This window comes from Salvelinus alpinus, chromosome 6, assembly GCF_045679555.1.
Source record: "Salvelinus alpinus chromosome 6, SLU_Salpinus.1, whole genome shotgun sequence".
Classification (NCBI taxonomy): domain Eukaryota; kingdom Metazoa; phylum Chordata; class Actinopteri; order Salmoniformes; family Salmonidae; genus Salvelinus; species Salvelinus alpinus.
This window is the reverse complement of record NC_092091.1, coordinates 17,678,840-17,696,215: the sequence shown is the minus strand read 5'-3', so window position 1 is coordinate 17,696,215 and position 17,376 is coordinate 17,678,840. Positions and strand designations below refer to the sequence as shown.

The following is a 17,376-nucleotide window of genomic DNA, read 5'->3' as shown; positions in this document are numbered from 1 at the left end:
TGGCAAAATAGATATAGTGACCCAAGAAAAAAAATAATATATTGTATACTGGCTACGGCGTCTCAAAATGGACAAACAGTACTACAGCCGCTTTTTTCTTTTAGGCAACTGAGGAGTCAATGTGTAAGACTGACCAAAAAGGCTAAATGTGATTATTATGTAACCACTCTTTATGATTGCAAGGGAAACTCAGCTAAAATCTGGAAAACTGTCTAATCTCTAAAGGGTTGCACTTCCTCCTCTCTGCCCCAACCAATTAATTCAGACTGGTAGTCAAGTTTGGGAACCACTGATCTAAGTGACAGAACTCAGGCCATCGTGGTTGATGGGGTGAAGTCCGAATTTCGTGAAGTACATGTAGGTGTTCGGCAGGGGTTGATTCAAGGACCTGGTCTTTTCACTATGTATATACATGCTTGGTCAATGATACTACAATGTATGCAATTGCTCCAACTGCTGACCTGGCTGTGACAAGGCTACAGTCCAATTTTGCAGCAGTGCAGAAAGCCCTGATTAAAACTAGTGCTTAATACAGGAAAAACTAAATACATGTTGTTTTCAAGTTCTCGTAAGATTGTCTCAGATGGATTAGGTCTTCACTCGTCGGATGTTTCTATAATTGTACTAGTCTGTCATTCAAATACCTTGGTATTTGGATTAACAATGGTTTATAGTTTAAAAAACATACGAATGAGCTTGTTAAGAAACTAAGATTTAAAGTGGCCTTTTACAAAAACAGATATTTTCTCTCTCTAGTCAGCAGGAAGCAGATTGTGCAGTCAAACTTTCTATCAGTTCTTGCTTATGGTGATACTATTTATTAAAGTGCAGCTGCCTCTACTCTTAAACTCCTGGATGCCGTTTGTCATCGTTTTATCACAGGAGACAGTTTTATTACTCATCACTGTATTCTTTACCAAAAGGTTGACTGAACCTCTTTGAAGTCATGTAGATCACATCATTACGCTCTTTTTGTTCACAAAGCCCTGTTCCACAAGCTTCTGACTTACTTAACTTCACTATTAAGATTTAAAAGTACGTTCACAGGGTTGGTTAACTCTGGAGACTCCTTTGGTGTCCAAAAAGCAGTACACATAGAGGTCTTAGTGTCCCTGGGGCTGTTTAGAGAGATGCCTTAGTGTCCCTGGGGCTGTTTAGAGAGATGCCTTAGTGTCCCTGGTGCTGTTTAGAGAGATGCCTTAGTGTCCCTGGGGCTGTTTAGAGAGATACCTTAGTGTCCCTGGGGCTGTTTAGAGAGATGCCTTAGTGTCCCTGGGGCTGTTTAGAGAGATGCCTTAGTGTCCCTGGGGCTGTTTAGAGAGATGCCTTAGTGTCCCTGGTGCTGTTTAGAGAGATGCCTTAGTGTCCCTGGTGCTGTTTAGAGAGATGCCTTAGTGTCCCTGGGGCTGTTTAGAGAGATGCCTTAGTGTCCCTGGGGCTGTTTAGAGAGATACCTTAGTGTCCCTGGGGCTGTTTAGAGAGATACCTTAGTGTCCCTGGGGCTGTTTAGAGAGATGCCTTAGTGTCCCTGGGGCTGTTTAGAGAGATACCTTAGTGTCCCTGGGGCTGTTTAGAGAGATGCCTTAGTGTCCCTGGGGATGTTTAGAGAGATGCCTTAGTGTCCCTGGTGCTGTTTAGAGAGATGCCTTAGTGTCCCTGGGGCTGTTTAGAGAGATACCTTAGTGTCCCTGGGGCTGTTTAGAGAGATGCCTTAGTGTCCCTGGGGCTGTTTAGAGAGATACCTTAGTGTCCCTGGTGCTGTTTAGAGAGATGCCTTAGTGTCCCTGGGGATGTTTAGAGAGATGCCTTAGTGTCCCTGGTGCTGTTTAGAGAGATGCCTTAGTGTCCCTGGGGCTGTTTAGAGAGATACCTTAGTGTCCCTGGGGCTGTTTAGAGAGATGCCTTAGTGTCCCTGGGGCTGTTTAGAGAGATACCTTAGTGTCCCTGGTGCTGTTTAGAGAGATGCCTTAGTGTCCCTGGGGCTGTTTAGAGAGATGCCTTAGTGTCCCTGGGGCTGTTTAGAGAGATACCTTAGTGTCCCTGGGGCTGTTTAGAGAGATACCTTAGTGTCCCTGGGGCTGTTTAGAGAGATGCCTTAGTGTCCCTGGGGCTGTTTAGAGAGATACCTTAGTGTCCCTGGGGCTGTTTAGAGAGATGCCTTAGTGTCCCTGGGGCTGTTTAGAGAGATGCCTTAGTGTCCCTGGGGCTGTTTAGAGAGATGCCTTAGTGTCCCTGGGGCTGTTTAGAGAGATGCCTTAGTGTCCCTGGGGCTGTTTAGAGAGATGCCTTAGTGTCCCTGGGGATGTTTAGAGAGATGCCTTAGTGTCCCTGGGGCTGTTTAGAGAGATACCTTAGTGTCCCTGGGGCTGTTTAGAGAGATGCCTTAGTGTCCCTGGGGCTGTTTAGAGAGATGCCTTAGTGTCCCTGGGGATGTTTAGAGAGATGCCTTAGTGTCCCTGGGGCTGTTTAGAGAGATACCTTAGTGTCCCTGGGGCTGTTTAGAGAGATGCCTTAGTGTCCCTGGTGCTGTTTAGAGAGATGCCTTAGTGTCCCTGGGGCTGTTTAGAGAGATACCTTAGTGTCCCTGGGGCTGTTTAGAGAGATACCTTAGTGTCCCTGGGGCTGTTTAGAGAGATGCCTTAGTGTCCCTGGGGCTGTTTAGAGAGATACCTTAGTGTCCCTGGGGCTGTTTAGAGAGATGCCTTAGTGTCCCTGGTGCTGTTTAGAGAGATGCCTTAGTGTCCCTGGTGCTGTTTAGAGAGATGCCTTAGTGTCCCTGGGGCTGTTTAGAGAGATGCCTTAGTGTCCCTGGGGCTGTTTAGAGAGATGCCTTAGTGTCCCTGGGGCTGTTTAGAGAGATGCCTTAGTGTCCCTGGTGCTGTTTAGAGAGATGCCTTAGTGTCCCTGGGGCTGTTTAGAGAGATGCCTTAGTGTCCCTGGGGCTGTTTAGAGAGATACCTTAGTGTCCCTGGGGCTGTTTAGAGAGATACCTTAGTGTCCCTGGTGCTGTTTAGAGAGATGCCTTAGTGTCCCTGGGGCTGTTTAGAGAGATGCCTTAGTGTCCCTGGGGCTGTTTAGAGAGATGCCTTAGTGTCCCTGGGGCTGTTTAGAGAGATGCCTTAGTGTCCCTGGGGCTGTTTAGAGAGATACCTTAGTGTCCCTGGGGCTGTTTAGAGAGATGCCTTAGTGTCCCTGGGGATGTTTAGAGAGATGCCTTAGTGTCCCTGGGGCTGTTTAGAGAGATACCTTAGTGTCCCTGGGGCTGTTTAGAGAGATACCTTAGTGTCCCTGGGGCTGTTTAGAGAGATACCTTAGTGTCCCTGGGGCTGTTTAGAGAGATACCTTAGTGTCCCTGGGGATGTTTAGAGAGATGCCTTAGTGTCCCTGGTGCTGTATAGAGAGTGGAAAGAAGAATGTTATAATGAACAATGTGTCTGTTTTAGTTGATTGTCTTTTGTGTATTTATGCTTGTCTGTATTTGACTTGTTTTATATTGTATTAGATTATTTAGTTCTATGAATATTGTATATGCAGGGATCCTTGAAAAAGAGACACTGGTCTCAATGGTGACTCCCTGCTAAAATAAAGGTCAAATTAAAGGAAATGTTTTCAAGTGAATGTCCTTTAAGGGAGTATGCGAGCACACTCGTTTGTTTTTCAGCCAAACTGAAGCATGTTGACGCCTTTAGCGTTAGTTGATAGTTCCAGACCCAACAGAGGGTGTCAACCAATACCATTTCCCCCATGAGAAGTGTTAGTGCAGGCTGAATGGGCCCAGAAACAAGCATGCATCTATGACACAGGGAACCTCCCTTCTTACCCTGGAAACTTCATACTCCATTCTGTTTTTACCATTACACTACCCCGCCGTGTGTGTGTGTTCATTGTGTGTGTGTGTGTGTCTGTGTGTGTCTGTGTGCATGTGTCTGTATGTGATTCTGTGTGTTTGTGTGTGTGTCTGTGTGTGTGAGATGAAGGTGGCTGAGAGTGACCACAAGCTGGCAGGGCACAGCTCTGTTGGTAACTGGCAAGGCTGGTGTTTGTGAGTCAGTCCCCATACAGTACATACAGCAGGCAGTGGGCAGGCAGGCAGGGCATTAGCAGCAGTCATGGCCGGGCTTATCTCCAGCAGCACAGACTAGCAGCCTTAGCCCTCAGCCTCCACTGGATGTGACCACGGTGTTTGGGGCTGTAAAATAAGGTAAAATAAGCAGTGATTCTGCATCTAGCAAGTTTCTAAATTGTTAAATATTTATTTGCTTAGCCAAATAACGTATAACTTTTCACATTTGAGATTTGTTGTCACGCCCTGACCTTAGAGAGCCTTTTTATTTCTCTATTTGGTTAGGTCGGGGTGTGATTTGGGTGGGCATTCTAGTTTTTCTATTTCTTTGTTGGCCGGGTATGGTTCCCAATCAGAGGCAGCTATCTATCGTTGTCTCTGATTGGGGATCATACTTAGGCAGCCTTTTTTCCACCTTTAGTTTGTGGGATCTTGTTTTTGGTTAGTTGCTGTGTTAGCGCTACAAAACTTTACGTGTCGTTTATTCTTTCTTGTTTTTGGTTAGTTTCTGTGTTAGCGCTACAAAACTTTACGTGTCGTTTATTCTTTCTTGATTTTGGTGTTCATTTAATAAATGTATGATGTACGCCTACCACGCTGCACCTTGGTCCAATCCATCTCTGAACGAACATGACAGAAGATCCCACCACCCCAGGACCAAGCAGCGTGCCCAGGAGGAGCAGACATCCTGGACGTGGGAGGATATATTGGACGGGAAGGGTACCTGGACGCGGGAGGCAATCTTGGCCGGAAAGGATCGCCTTCCATGGGAGCAGACGGAGGCAGCGAGTGAGCAACAACGACGATACCTGTGTTGGCAGCCACAACGGAAGCCGAGAGGCAGCCTCAAAAAAAAATTGGGGGGGTGAACACGGGGTGGTTGGCAGAGCCAAGGTGGGAACCAGAACCAACTCCCTGTACTCACCGTGTGGAGTTGGTCACCGTTCAGGTGCCATGTTTTCCGGTTCTACGCACCGTGTCTCCAGTGCGCCTCCACAGCTCGGTGCGTTCTGTGCCAGCTCCTCGCACTTGTCGTGCTAAAGTGGGTATCTGTCCAGGACGGGTTGTGCCGGCTCAGCGCTCCTGGTCTCCAGTACGCCTCCAGGGTCCAGTACATCCTGCGCCGGCTCTATGAACTGTGTCCCCAGTGCGCCTTCACAGCCCAGTTCGTCCTGTGCCAGCTCCCTGCACTTGCCGTGCAAAGGTGGTCATTTGTCCAGGACGCGTTGTGCCAGCTCTACGCTCCAGACCTCCAGTGCACCTCCATGGTCCAGTACATCCTGTGCTGGCTCTACGCACTGTGTCTCCAGTGCGCCTTCACAGCCCAGTGCGTCACTGTGCCAGCTCCCCGCACTTGCCATGCGAAGGTGGTCATTTGTCCAGGACGCGTTGTGCCAGCTCTACGCTCTAGACCTCCAGTGATGATCCAGGGCCCGAAGCCTCCAGTGATGATCAATGGCCCGGAGCCTCTTGTGATGATCCATGGACCGAAGCCTCCAGTGATGATCCATGGCCCGAAGCCTCCAGTGATGATCCATGGCCCGAAGCCTCCAGTGATGATCCATGGCCCGAAGCCTCCAGTGATGATCCATGGCCCGAAGCCTCCAGTGATGATCCATGGCCCGAAGCCTCCAGTGATGATCCACGGCCCGGAGCCTCCGGTGATGATCCACGGCCCGGAGCCTCCGGTGATGATCCACGGCCCGGAGCCTCCGGCGACGATCCACGGTCTGGTTCCTCCGGCGACGATTCACGTTCCGGATTCCCCGGCGACGATCCACGGGCCGGAGTCCCCGGCAACGATCTACGGTCCGGTTCCTCCGGCAACGATCTACGGTCCGGTTCCTCCGGCAACAATCCACGGTCCGGTTCCACGGAAGCGGAAGGATCCGCGAGCGGAGCGGGGTCTACGTATCTCCAGTGATGATCCATGGCCCGAAGCCTCCAGTGATGATCCATGGCCCGAAGCCTCCAGTGATGATCCATGGCCCGAAGCCTCCAGTGATGATCCATGGCCCGAAGCCTCCGGTGATGATCCATGGCCCGAAGCCTCCGGTGATGATCCACGGCCCGGAGCCTCCGGTGATGATCCACGGCCCGGAGCCTCCGGTGATGATCCACGGCCCGGAGCCTCCGGCGACGATCCACGGTCTGGTTCCTCCGGCGACGATTCACGTTCCGGATTCCCCGGCGACGATCCACGGGCCGGAGTCCCCGGCAACGATCTACGGTCCGGTTCCTCCGGCAACGATCTACGGTCCGGTTCCTCCGGCAACAATCCACGGTCCGGTTCCACGGAAGCGGAAGGATCCGCGAGCGGAGCGGGGTCTACGTACCAAACCGGAGCCGCCACCGAGGCTAGATGCCCACCCGGACCCTCGCCCATAGAGTCAGGTTTTGCGGCCGGAGTCCCCACCTTTGGGGGTGGGTACTGTCATGCCCTGACCTTAGAGAGCCTTTTTATTCTCTATTTTGGTTAGGTCAGGGTGTGACTAGGTTGGGTACTCTAGTTTTTGTATTTCTATGTTGGCCTGGTATGGTTCCCAATCAGAGGCAACTGTCTATCGTTGTCTCTGATTGAGGATCATGTTTAGGCAGCCTTTTTTCCACCGGTTGTGTGTGGGATCTTGATTTTGTATTGTTGCTTTTTAGCCCTACAAATCTGTACGTTACGTTTGTTACTCTTTCTTGTTTTGTGCCGGTTATCATAAATAAAAATGATTAACCTACCCCACGCTGCATCTTGGTCCGACCATCCTTCCAACAACGATCGTTACATTTGTCATGTTTTTTTTCTGTAATTTGGCTGTATTGCAATATGCAGTGGTCAATATCATTTTCCCTTTCCTCATGCTGGTAGCCTGGTACAGTAGGCCTGCTCTGCCTTATGGACCAGACAGCAGAAAGTACATGTCGGTCTGATGATCATAAAATCTCCTGGATATCTGAAATACTTGATTAATATTGTTTACATGATATGGAACACATATTTGAGTAAGAAGAAAACACAACCATGAATTCTACAGAGTGATGTTACACGCAAAGTATGTTACGTAAAGAAACAGAAACATCCATGTAAAAAAATAAATATATATCCCCCATTAAGGCCCAATAAACCCACTGGTTTGTCACTAGTAGCATTTGTTCTCCTTCCACCATCTACCCTTTCTCTCTGTGGCCCAGAGCCGATCTACCCTTTCTCCCTGAGGCCCAGAGCCCCTCTACCCTCTCTCTTTGAGGCCCAGAGCCCCTCTACTCTCTCTCTCTCCCTGAGGCCCAGAGCCCCTCTACCCTTTCTCTCTGAGGCCCAGAGCCGATCTACCCTCTCTCTCTGAGGCCCAGAGCCCCTCTACCCTCTCTCTCTCTCTGAGGCCCAGAGCACCTCTACCCTCTCTCTCTGAGGCCCAGAGCCGATCTACCCTCTCTCTCTGAGGCCCAGAGCACCTCTACTTTCTCTCTCTGAAGCCCAGAGCCCCTCTACCCTCTCTCTTTGAGGCCCAGAGCCCCTCTACTCTCTCTCTCCCTGAGGCCCAGAGCACCTCTACTTTCTCTCTCTGAGGCCCAGAGCTCCTCTACTCTCTCTCTCCCTGAGGCCCAGAGCCCCTCTACTCTCTCTCTCTCTGAGGCCCAGAGCCCCTCTATTCTCTCTGGGGCCCAGAGCCCCTTTTTCTCTCTCCGAGGCCCACACCCTTTCTCCCACATGAAGGACTACTCAGAGGACACCTGGGTAACTCACTGTGACCACGGCCCCTTTTGGAGCACAGCAGTCTTTTAAAAACTGAGCACTCCCTTCTGACAATTGGACAGCACTGTCTGGGGGATGCATATTTGAAAAGGGATTGTAGAAAAAAGCATTTGTATTAACAGTCTTGAACAGTTCCTCTCATTGGAGCAAATACTATGTCATACCGGCATCACTTTTGTCTGTTGATTGTCCTCTGTCTGAACTTGTGCATGCATACATGGCCTATACCAGTAATGCTGAAGTCCTAACCACTGCAAGTGTACTGTAGAGAGAGAGAACACCAGGCTCCCAGAGAGAGAGAGGGAGAAGGGAAGTAACTGCACCAGACAGCCAGACAGACCTGCAAATCACAGCTGTAGTAATGTGGGCATACAGTACAAGGTGCTCGAGGAGAGGAATTCAGCACTGTGGACAGCACCTAGCTACAGTACTCTCCTCTCCCCACTCGGCCTGGAATCACAGCACTGCACACTTGGAGGCTGTCCTTGAGGACTTGTGGTCTGATGCTGTGACCACCTTCTTACCAATGTGCAGGAGGGACCGGAGGTAGGAGGGAGGGATGCCGGGGAGGTCTTGCCTGGACGATTGTGCCTGATTTCCTTATCTAGAGATCATCAAGTCAAAATAAAGCAACAAGGTCATAGTAAACAAGCTTCTATGACGTTCTATTGTCATCGCTGTAATTCTACAATTATTTAACGTCCCTAACCTCTCTACCTCTTCTCAGGTAGCCGGGAAGCTGCGTTCACGTACGCCATCACGGCCGCCGGTGTAGCCCATGCCATCACGGCGGCGTGTAGCCAGGGAAACCTGAGCCAGTGTGGCTGTGACCGGGAGAAGCAGGGTTACTATAACCAGGAAGAGGGCTGGAAGTGGGGAGGCTGTTCGGCAGACATCAAGTACGGCGTTGAGTTCTCCAGGAGGTTCGTGGATGCCCGCGAGATCAAGAAGACCACGCGCCGGCTGATGAACCTCCACAACAATGAGGCAGGGAGAAAGGTAAACAACCACATAGAAGAAATACATCTTTATCTTTTTAGATCGGTATGTGTCTATGTGTGTGTGTGTGTGTGTGTGTGTGTGTGTGTGTGTGTGTGTGTGTGTGTGTGTGTGTGTGTGTGTGTGTGTGTGTGTGTGTGTGTGTGTGTGTGTGTGTGTGTGTATTTGTGTGTGCGCACGCTCGTTCATTCGTGTATTTGTGGTTTGTGTGTGTGCACGCGCATCCATGTGTAAACACCCCAGCCCAGATAAAGAATGGAACCTACAGAGTGGTGGCGGCAACCCCTAAATGGGGGTCGTGCTGATTGACAGTTAGCCTCTCAGCAGCCTGTTTTGCTTTAGCTCAATTACAGGGTTTTTTCCTACTATAACGTGGGGTGTTTTTCTCTTGGAGATCTGGCACACTTCTCCTGTGGTGGTGGTGGTGGTGGTGGTGGTGTGGTCCTGGGTTATGTTTGTTTGTTATTAGTCATCCCAGAACAAAGAACAACATGAATCATAACAGAGAGACAGCGAGAGCAAGAAAGTGAGAGAAAGAGTGAGAGAGCAAGAGAGAGTAAGAGAGAGCATGCCTGCCTGGGCTTCTCTGGCGTTCTGGTGACAAATGGATCTAATGAATAAGTCCAGGGTTTAATCGTGTGTTCGCTGGGAAAGCGGAGCGCGGACGGCAGCCGGCTGCCAGATGGAGTTCTGCCATGGCCCTCCATCCATCCCTTTCATGGAATTATGAAGTGTAAAGTCAGGAACAGGATATTATTGCTGGTCTTTCAGCCGTACCAAAAACACAGCACTGCCATTTCACTGCGCCCATTCAGTTTCTGAAAGCACAGCGACAATGCCGGAGTTAACGCAGGCAGACTGATATGAGGGGATCGTAGTCAGATGACCTGTCTGAGTCTGAGTTAAGCCTGGCAGAGGTTTGGTACAGAGGATGGGATTCAATCAAACACACGCTGGGGAAACAGGGCGTTGTGAGGGATCAGTACATTTTTAAGTGCAATCTGTTGATTAACGAGACAATGGGGAAACTCAGCTAAACACATTTTTTTGTTTGAAAGGATGCATTTTCACAGCACAGGAATAATGTGATTTTCTTCACAGTGTTTGTGGTTTGATTGATGCTGGCCCGAGACTACTACTCTACCACTACAAAGATCGCTCTGCATCTAGAACATTCCGACACAAACACTGTAGGCTCCAGTTCTGTGAATCCCAAATAAATACAGACAAACCCATGGAATGATTTAGTCTCTCTGTATACTGGGATCCAGTGAGTTTGACAAATCTGGTCATATCTGACTAATTGGTAGCAGACAAGGTTTTGATGGACACAGTGTAAAGTAAATGTTTTCAACCATTCAGTAATTCGGTTTCACACAGACATTCATTGTGGTTTATACCACCATATATTTTGGGAAATCCTCGTTCTGAATCATCATCTGTAACGAGATTGTCGGTTGACCCTCAAGTACTCTATGTACCTTCTCCCCACGCTTTCAATCGAATATCTGCTAATGAGGGATTTCAAAACACATACAGTGTCAATGTAAGAATCAGGCAGCATTTATTAATCCATAACTCTGTGTACATTGTGTACATTGTGGAAGTGTCTGACAGAAACGATGACTATTGCTGGTAAGTCGTCATGCCAGGAAAAAAACTGCTCTGGAAAAATGCCCTGCCAACAAAACTGAACGTCTTATATAACGAATACATACTTGGTTCTTACAAGTAGAAGCACCCAGTTAGGTTGGAAGAGTCATGTTAGGACTACTATATGTATCCCATGTCCTATACAAGGGCCACAGTCTGTTTTTTCTCAATGACTCAATGACATCCACTCTATTCTCCACAGAATACAGCACGTACTGTAGTGACAGAATGCAGATTTACAGTAGGTAAGTAGAGGCCTGTTGTAGAACAAGGATTGACTTGGTCCTGACACTAAACTGCTGAGCACACCACACAATATTTCCCAGATGCCCTAGGATTAGGCATTTAAGAGGAGTTCTCTGCTACACTGTTTGCCACATGTCAGAGATGAGCTTGGTAATGAATGGGTACCAGTGCATTTTGAAACGATTCCGTTTCTAAGATATATGTCTGCTATCTGAACATGTAAGAGTGTTTTGATTTAAGATAAGAGGCCTTGAAGTGTTGATTTGGATGATCTGTTTTATTGTGACATCCAATATTTAATACTTCTTTCATTCAAACGTCATGTTTCTTTAGTTAATTAACCAAACCATGATCCCAGCATACACGCTGATCCAGATGCAAACAGTTAATAATCATCTGTCGAGTACTGTCACGCCCTGACCTTAGTATTCTTTGTTTTCTTTATTATTTTGGTTAGGTCAGGGTGTGACATGGGGTGGTTTGTTTAGTTTTTGTCTTGTCTAGGGGTTTTTGTATGTCTATGGGTTTTTGACTAGTCTAGGTAGTTATATGTCTATGGTTGCCTAGATTGGTTCTCAATTAGAGGCAGCTGTTTATCGTTGTCTCTGACTGGGAACCATATTTAGGCAGCCATATTCCTTTGGGTATTTCGTGGGTGATTGTCTATGTGTTAGTTGCCTGTGTCTGCACTTTTCATATATAGCTTCACGTTCGTTTTGTAAGTTTGTTTAAGTGTTCTTCGTTTCATTAAATGAGAAGATGTGTTCATCCCACGCTGCGCCTTGGTCTCATCCATACAACGAACGTGACAAGTATGCCGTATCTGCAACGCATTAAATAGCTGAATGATCCACATTTAACTCAAGCGTAATGGTGTATGGTTATATGAGATTTATATTTATTTTCCCTTGCTATTGATGTAGTCTTCAGGAAGGTAGGGATAATTATATGGTTGAATATTACCAGTAAGTGCATTTTCCCCTGTTTTTGACATATAGCTGGCATCAGTGTCCCTCTTAGAATGTCAGATATGCCTGGTTTGGTCTACTTCATAGGGAACAGTCACTCTACGCCAGATTGTGAATGTTTGACCCTCAGATGTAAATGGTTGTGGCACAACGCACAAAACAAACAACCAGTGTGAATTCAGATCAAACACAACTCTCTATTCTATAACACAATATACTCAAATACTTTCAAATCAAAACATCTGTCTTTGGAATGGCACGCATCTGTCATTGTGAACATCCGTTTCCACTTACAGGGACTCCTCCATACAAAGAGTGCATTCACCAACCGTCTGCTGAAAACTCTTTGTTATTCATTAATAAACACAATATTGAACTCAAATAAATATGTCCTCTGCACTCAGAATGTTTCTTGGTCTCTCTCTAAAGAATTTACACTGAGTGTACAAAACATTAGGAACACCTTATCTTTCCATGACATAGACTGACCAGGTGAATCCAGGTGAAAGTTATGATCCCTTATTGATGTCACCTGTTAAATTAACTTCAATCAAATCAAATCAAAATGTTATTGGCCACACATATTTAGCAGATGTTATTGCGGTTGTAGCGAAATGCTTGTGTTCCTAGTTCCAACAGTGCAGTAGTATCTAACAATTCACAACAATACACACAAATGTAAAAGTAAATGAATGGAATTAGGAAATAAATAAATATTAGATCGAGCAATGTCGGAGTAGCATTGACTAAAATACAGTAGAATAGAATAGAGTATATACATATGAGATGAGAAAAACTGTATGTAAACATTATTTAAACATTATTGAAGTGACTAGTGTTCCATTATTAAAGTGGCCAGTGATTCCAAGTCTATGTATATGGGGCAGCAGCCTCTAAGGTGCAAGGTTGCGTAACCGGGTGGAAGCCAGCTAGTGATGGCCATTTAACAGACTGATGTCCTTTGAGATAGATCAGTGTAGATGAATGAGAGGAGACAAGTTAAAGAAGGATTTTTAAGCTTTGAGACAATTGAGACATGGATTGTGTATGTGTGCCATTCAGAGGGTGAATGGGCAAGACAAAAGATTTAGTGCCTTTGTAGGGGGTATGGTAGTAGGTGCCAGGCGCACCGGTTTCAGTGTGTCAAGAACTGCAATGCTGCTGGGTTTATCACGCGCAACAGTTTCCCGTGTGTATCAAGAATGGTCCACTACCCAAAGAAAATTCAGCCAACTTGATACAACTGTGGGAAGAATTGGAGTCAACATGGGCCAGCATCCCTGTGGAACACATTCGACACCTTGCTTATAGAGTCCATGCCCCGACGAATTGAGGCTGTTCTGAGGGCAAAAGGGGGTGCAACTCAATATTAGGAAGGTGCTAATGTTCCTAATGTATATGTAACACGGAACCCAAACCGGCTGCGCGCGTGCGCCATCATGCGCTATCGTGCATACATTTATTTTGTCCCCCTACACCAAACGCGATCACGACACGCAGGTTAAAATATCAAAACAAACTCTGAACCAATGACATTAATTTGGGGACAGGTCGAAAAGCATTAAACATGTATGGCAATTTAGCTAGTTAGCTTGCACTTGCTAGCTAATTTGTCCTATTTAGCTAGCTTGCTGTTGCTAGCTAATTTGTCCTGGGATATAAACATTGAGTTGTTATTTTACCTGAAATGCACAAGGTCCTCTACTCCGACAATTAATCCACACATAAAACGGCCAACCAAATCGTTTCTAGTCAGCTCTCCTCCTTCCAGGCGTTTTCATCTTTGAACTTATATGGTGATCGCATCTACACTTTCATAGTATTACCACGACAACCGGCAAAACCGTTAGTCTTTCAATCACCCACGTGGGTATAACCAATGCGGAGATGGCACGTGGGTACGTGTTTCTATAAACCAATGAGGAGATGGGAGAGGCAGGACTTGCAGCGCGATCTGCGTCAGAAATAGAAAGGTGTTCTATTTTAGCCCTTGGCATCGCAGACGCTCGTTGGCGCGCGCAAGCAGTGTGGGTGCAATAATTGAATAACATGGATTTCTAAATTTATTTTGCGACACTCGCGCACACGACGTGTCCGGTCTAGTCAGCATGTAACACTGAAGAGAAAACAAAGCATTGGTGTGAACTGTGAAGTTGACGTTATATCAGAGAAATACCATCCATAGAGCAATACCATCCAAATGTCTATTCAATCAATGAAATTGGCAGCAATTTCAACAAAAATAAATCAATATATTTTTATTTTACATGTTTCAAAAACAACAGCTGTACACTAACAGTGAAATACTATATATATATATTTATAAACTGGGTGGTTCCAGTCCTGAATGCTGATTGGCTGACAGCCGTGGTATATGAGACCGTATACCATGGGTATGACAAAACATTTATTTTTACAGCTCTAATTACTTTAGTAACCAGTTTATAATAGCAATAAGGCACCTCGGGGTTTGTGGTATATGGCCAATATACCACGGCTAATGGCTGTATCCAGGCACTCCGCGATGCGTAAGAACAGCCCTTAGCCGTGGTATATTGGCAATATACCATACCCCCTCAGGCCTTGTTGCTTAAATATATATACAGTATATACAGTGGGGAGAACAAGTATTTGATACACTGCCGATTTTGCAGGTTTTCCTACTTACAAAGCATGTAGAGGTCTGTAATTTTATCATAGGTACACTTCAACTGTGAGAGACGGAATCTAAAACAAAAATCCAGAAAATCAGATTGTATGATTTTTAAGTAATTAATTTGCATTTTATTGCATGACATAAGTATTTGATACATCAGAAAAGCAGAACTTAATATTTGGTACAGAAACCTTTGTTTGCAATTACAGAGATCATACGTTTCCTGTAGTTCTTGACCAGGTTTGCACACACTGCAGCATGGATTTTGGCCCACTCCCCCATACAGACCTTCTCCAGATCCTTCAGGTTTCGGGGCTGTCGCTGGGCAATACGGACTTTCAGCTCCCTCCAAAGATTTTCTATTGGTTTCAGGTCTGGAGACTGGCTAGGCCACTCCAGGACCTTGAGATGCTTCTTACGGAGCCACTGCAAAATCGGCAGTGTATCAAATACTTGTTCTCCCCACTGTATATACAGTTGAAGTCAGAAGTTTACATCCTGACATTTAATCCAAGTAAAAATTGCCTGTCTTAGGTCAGTTTGGATCACCACTTTATTTTAAGAATGCGAAATGTCAGAATAATAGTAGAGAGAATTATTTATTTGAGCGTTTATTTCTTTCATCACAGTCCCAGTGGGTCAGAAGTTTACATACACTCAATTAGTATTTGGTAGCATTGCCTTTAAATTGTTTAACTTTGGTCAAACGTTTCGGGTAGCCTTCCACAAGCTTCCCACAATAAGTTGGGAGAATTTTGGCCCATTCCTCCTGACAGAGCTGGTGTAACTGAGTCAGGTTTGTAGGCCTCCCAAGGACGAACCAGACTTGTGGAGGTCTACAATTGTTTTTTTGAGGACTTGGCTGATTTCTTTTGATTTTCCAATGATGTCAAGCAAATTACTGAGTTTGAAGGTAGGCCTTGAAATACATCCACAGGTACACCTCCAATTGACTCAAATTATGTCAATTAGCCTATCAGAAGCTTCTAAAACCATGACATAATTTTCTGGAATTTTCCAAGCTGTTTAAAGGCCCAGTCAACTTAGTGTATGTAAACGTCTGACACACTGGAATTCTGATACAGTGAATTATGAGTGAAATAATCTGTCTGTAAACAATTGTTGGAAAAATTACTTGTGTCATGCACAAAGTAGATGTCCTAACTGACTTGCCAAAACTATAGTTTGTTAACAAGACATTTGTAGGGTGGTTGAAAAACGAGTTTTAATGACTCCAACCTAAGTGTATGTAAACTTCTGACTTCAACTGTATATACAGTACCAGTCAAAAGTTTGGACCCACCTACTCATTCTTTATTTTTACTATAGAATCATAGTGGAGACATCAAAACTATGAAATAACACATATTGAATCCTGTAGTCACCCAAAACGTTTTAAACAAATCTAAATATATTTTATATTTGAGATTCTTGAAAGTACCCAACCTTTGCCTTGATGACAACTTTGCACACTCTTGGCATTCTCTCAACCAGCTTCATGAGGTAGTCATCTGGAATGCTTTTCCAGCAGTCATGAAGGAGTTCCCACATAGCTGAACAGTTGTTGGCTGCTTTTCCTTCACTCTGCGGTCCAACTCATCCCAAACCATCTCAATTGGGTTGAGGTCGGGTGATTGTGGAGGCCATGCAGCACTTCATCACTCTCCTTCTTGGTCAAATAGCCCTTACATAGCCTGGAGGTGTGTTTTGGGTCATTGTCCTGTTGAAAAACAAATGATAGTCCCACTAAGCGCAAACCAGATGGGATGGCGTATCGCTGCAGAATGCAGTGGTAGCCATGCTGGTTAAGTGCGGCTTGAATTTTAAATAAATCAGTGACGGTGTCACGAGCAAAGCACCCCCACACCATCACACCTCCTCCTCCATGATTCACGGTGGGAACCACACATGCAGACCCGTTCACCTACTCTGCGTCTCACAAAGACATGGCGGTGTGAACCAAAAATCTCAAATTTGGACCAAAGGACAGATTTTCCAAATTTGAACCAAGGACAGATTTCCACCGGTCTAATGTCCATTGCTCGTGTTTCTTGGCCCAAGAAGGTCTCTTCTTCTTATTGGTGTCGGGTCTTATAATAATGATGGACTGTCATTTCTCTTTGCTCATTTTTAGCTGTTCTTGACATAATATGGACTTGGTCTTTCTTCTGTATACCATCCCTACCTTGTCACAACAGAACTGATAGGCTCTAACACATTAAGAAGGAAAGAAATTCCACAAATTAACTTTTAACAAGGCACACCTGTTAATTGAAATGCATTCCAGGTGACTCCCTCATGAAGCTGGTTGAGATAATGCCAAGAGTGTGCAAAGCTTTCATCAAGGCAACGGGTGGCTACTTTGAAGAATCTCAAATATAAAATATATATTGATTTGTGTAACACTTTTTTGGTTACTACATGATTCCATATGTGTTATTTCATAGTTTTGATGTTTTCACTATTATTCTACAATGTAGAAAATAGTAAAAAAATAAAGAAAATCCCTTGAATGAGTAGGTGTGTCCAAACTCTTGACTGGTTCTGTATATTTATATATATATATATATATATATATGCAATTTCTCGCATGGAATAGCCTTCATTTCTCAGAACAAGAATAGACTGCCGAGTTTCAGAAGAAAGGTCTTTGTTTCTGGCCATTTTTAGCCTGTAATCGAACGCACAAATGCTGATGCTCCAGATACTCAACTAGTCTAAAGAAGGCTAGTTTTATTGCTTCTTTAATCAGGACAACAGTTTTCAGCTGTGCTAACATAATTGCAAAAATGTTTTCTAATGCTCAATTAGCCTTTTAAAATGATAAACTTGGATTAGCTAACACAACTTGCCATTGGAACACAGAAGTGATGGTTGCTGATAATGGGCCTCTGTACGCCTATGTAGATAATCCATTAAATATCAGCCGTTTCCAGCTACAAGTCATTTACAACATTAATAATGTCTACACTGTATTTCTGATCAATTTGATGTTATTTTAATGGACAAAAAAATGTATTTTCTTTCAAAAACAGGGACATTTCTA

General features: G+C 45.4%; 1 protein-coding gene across 2 annotated transcripts in view; it reads left to right on the top strand.

Moving 5' to 3' along the window:
- Positions 1–17,376, top strand: part of LOC139578272 (protein Wnt-7b) — a 62,615-nt gene that overhangs the window by 38,057 nt on the left and 7,182 nt on the right. For both annotated transcript variants that reach the window (XM_071405670.1, XM_071405669.1), the window contains exon 3: positions 8,536–8,807. In XM_071405670.1, coding sequence (XP_071261771.1) covers positions 8,536–8,807 — 272 coding nt within the window. The remainder of the gene's footprint in view (positions 1–8,535; positions 8,808–17,376) is intronic.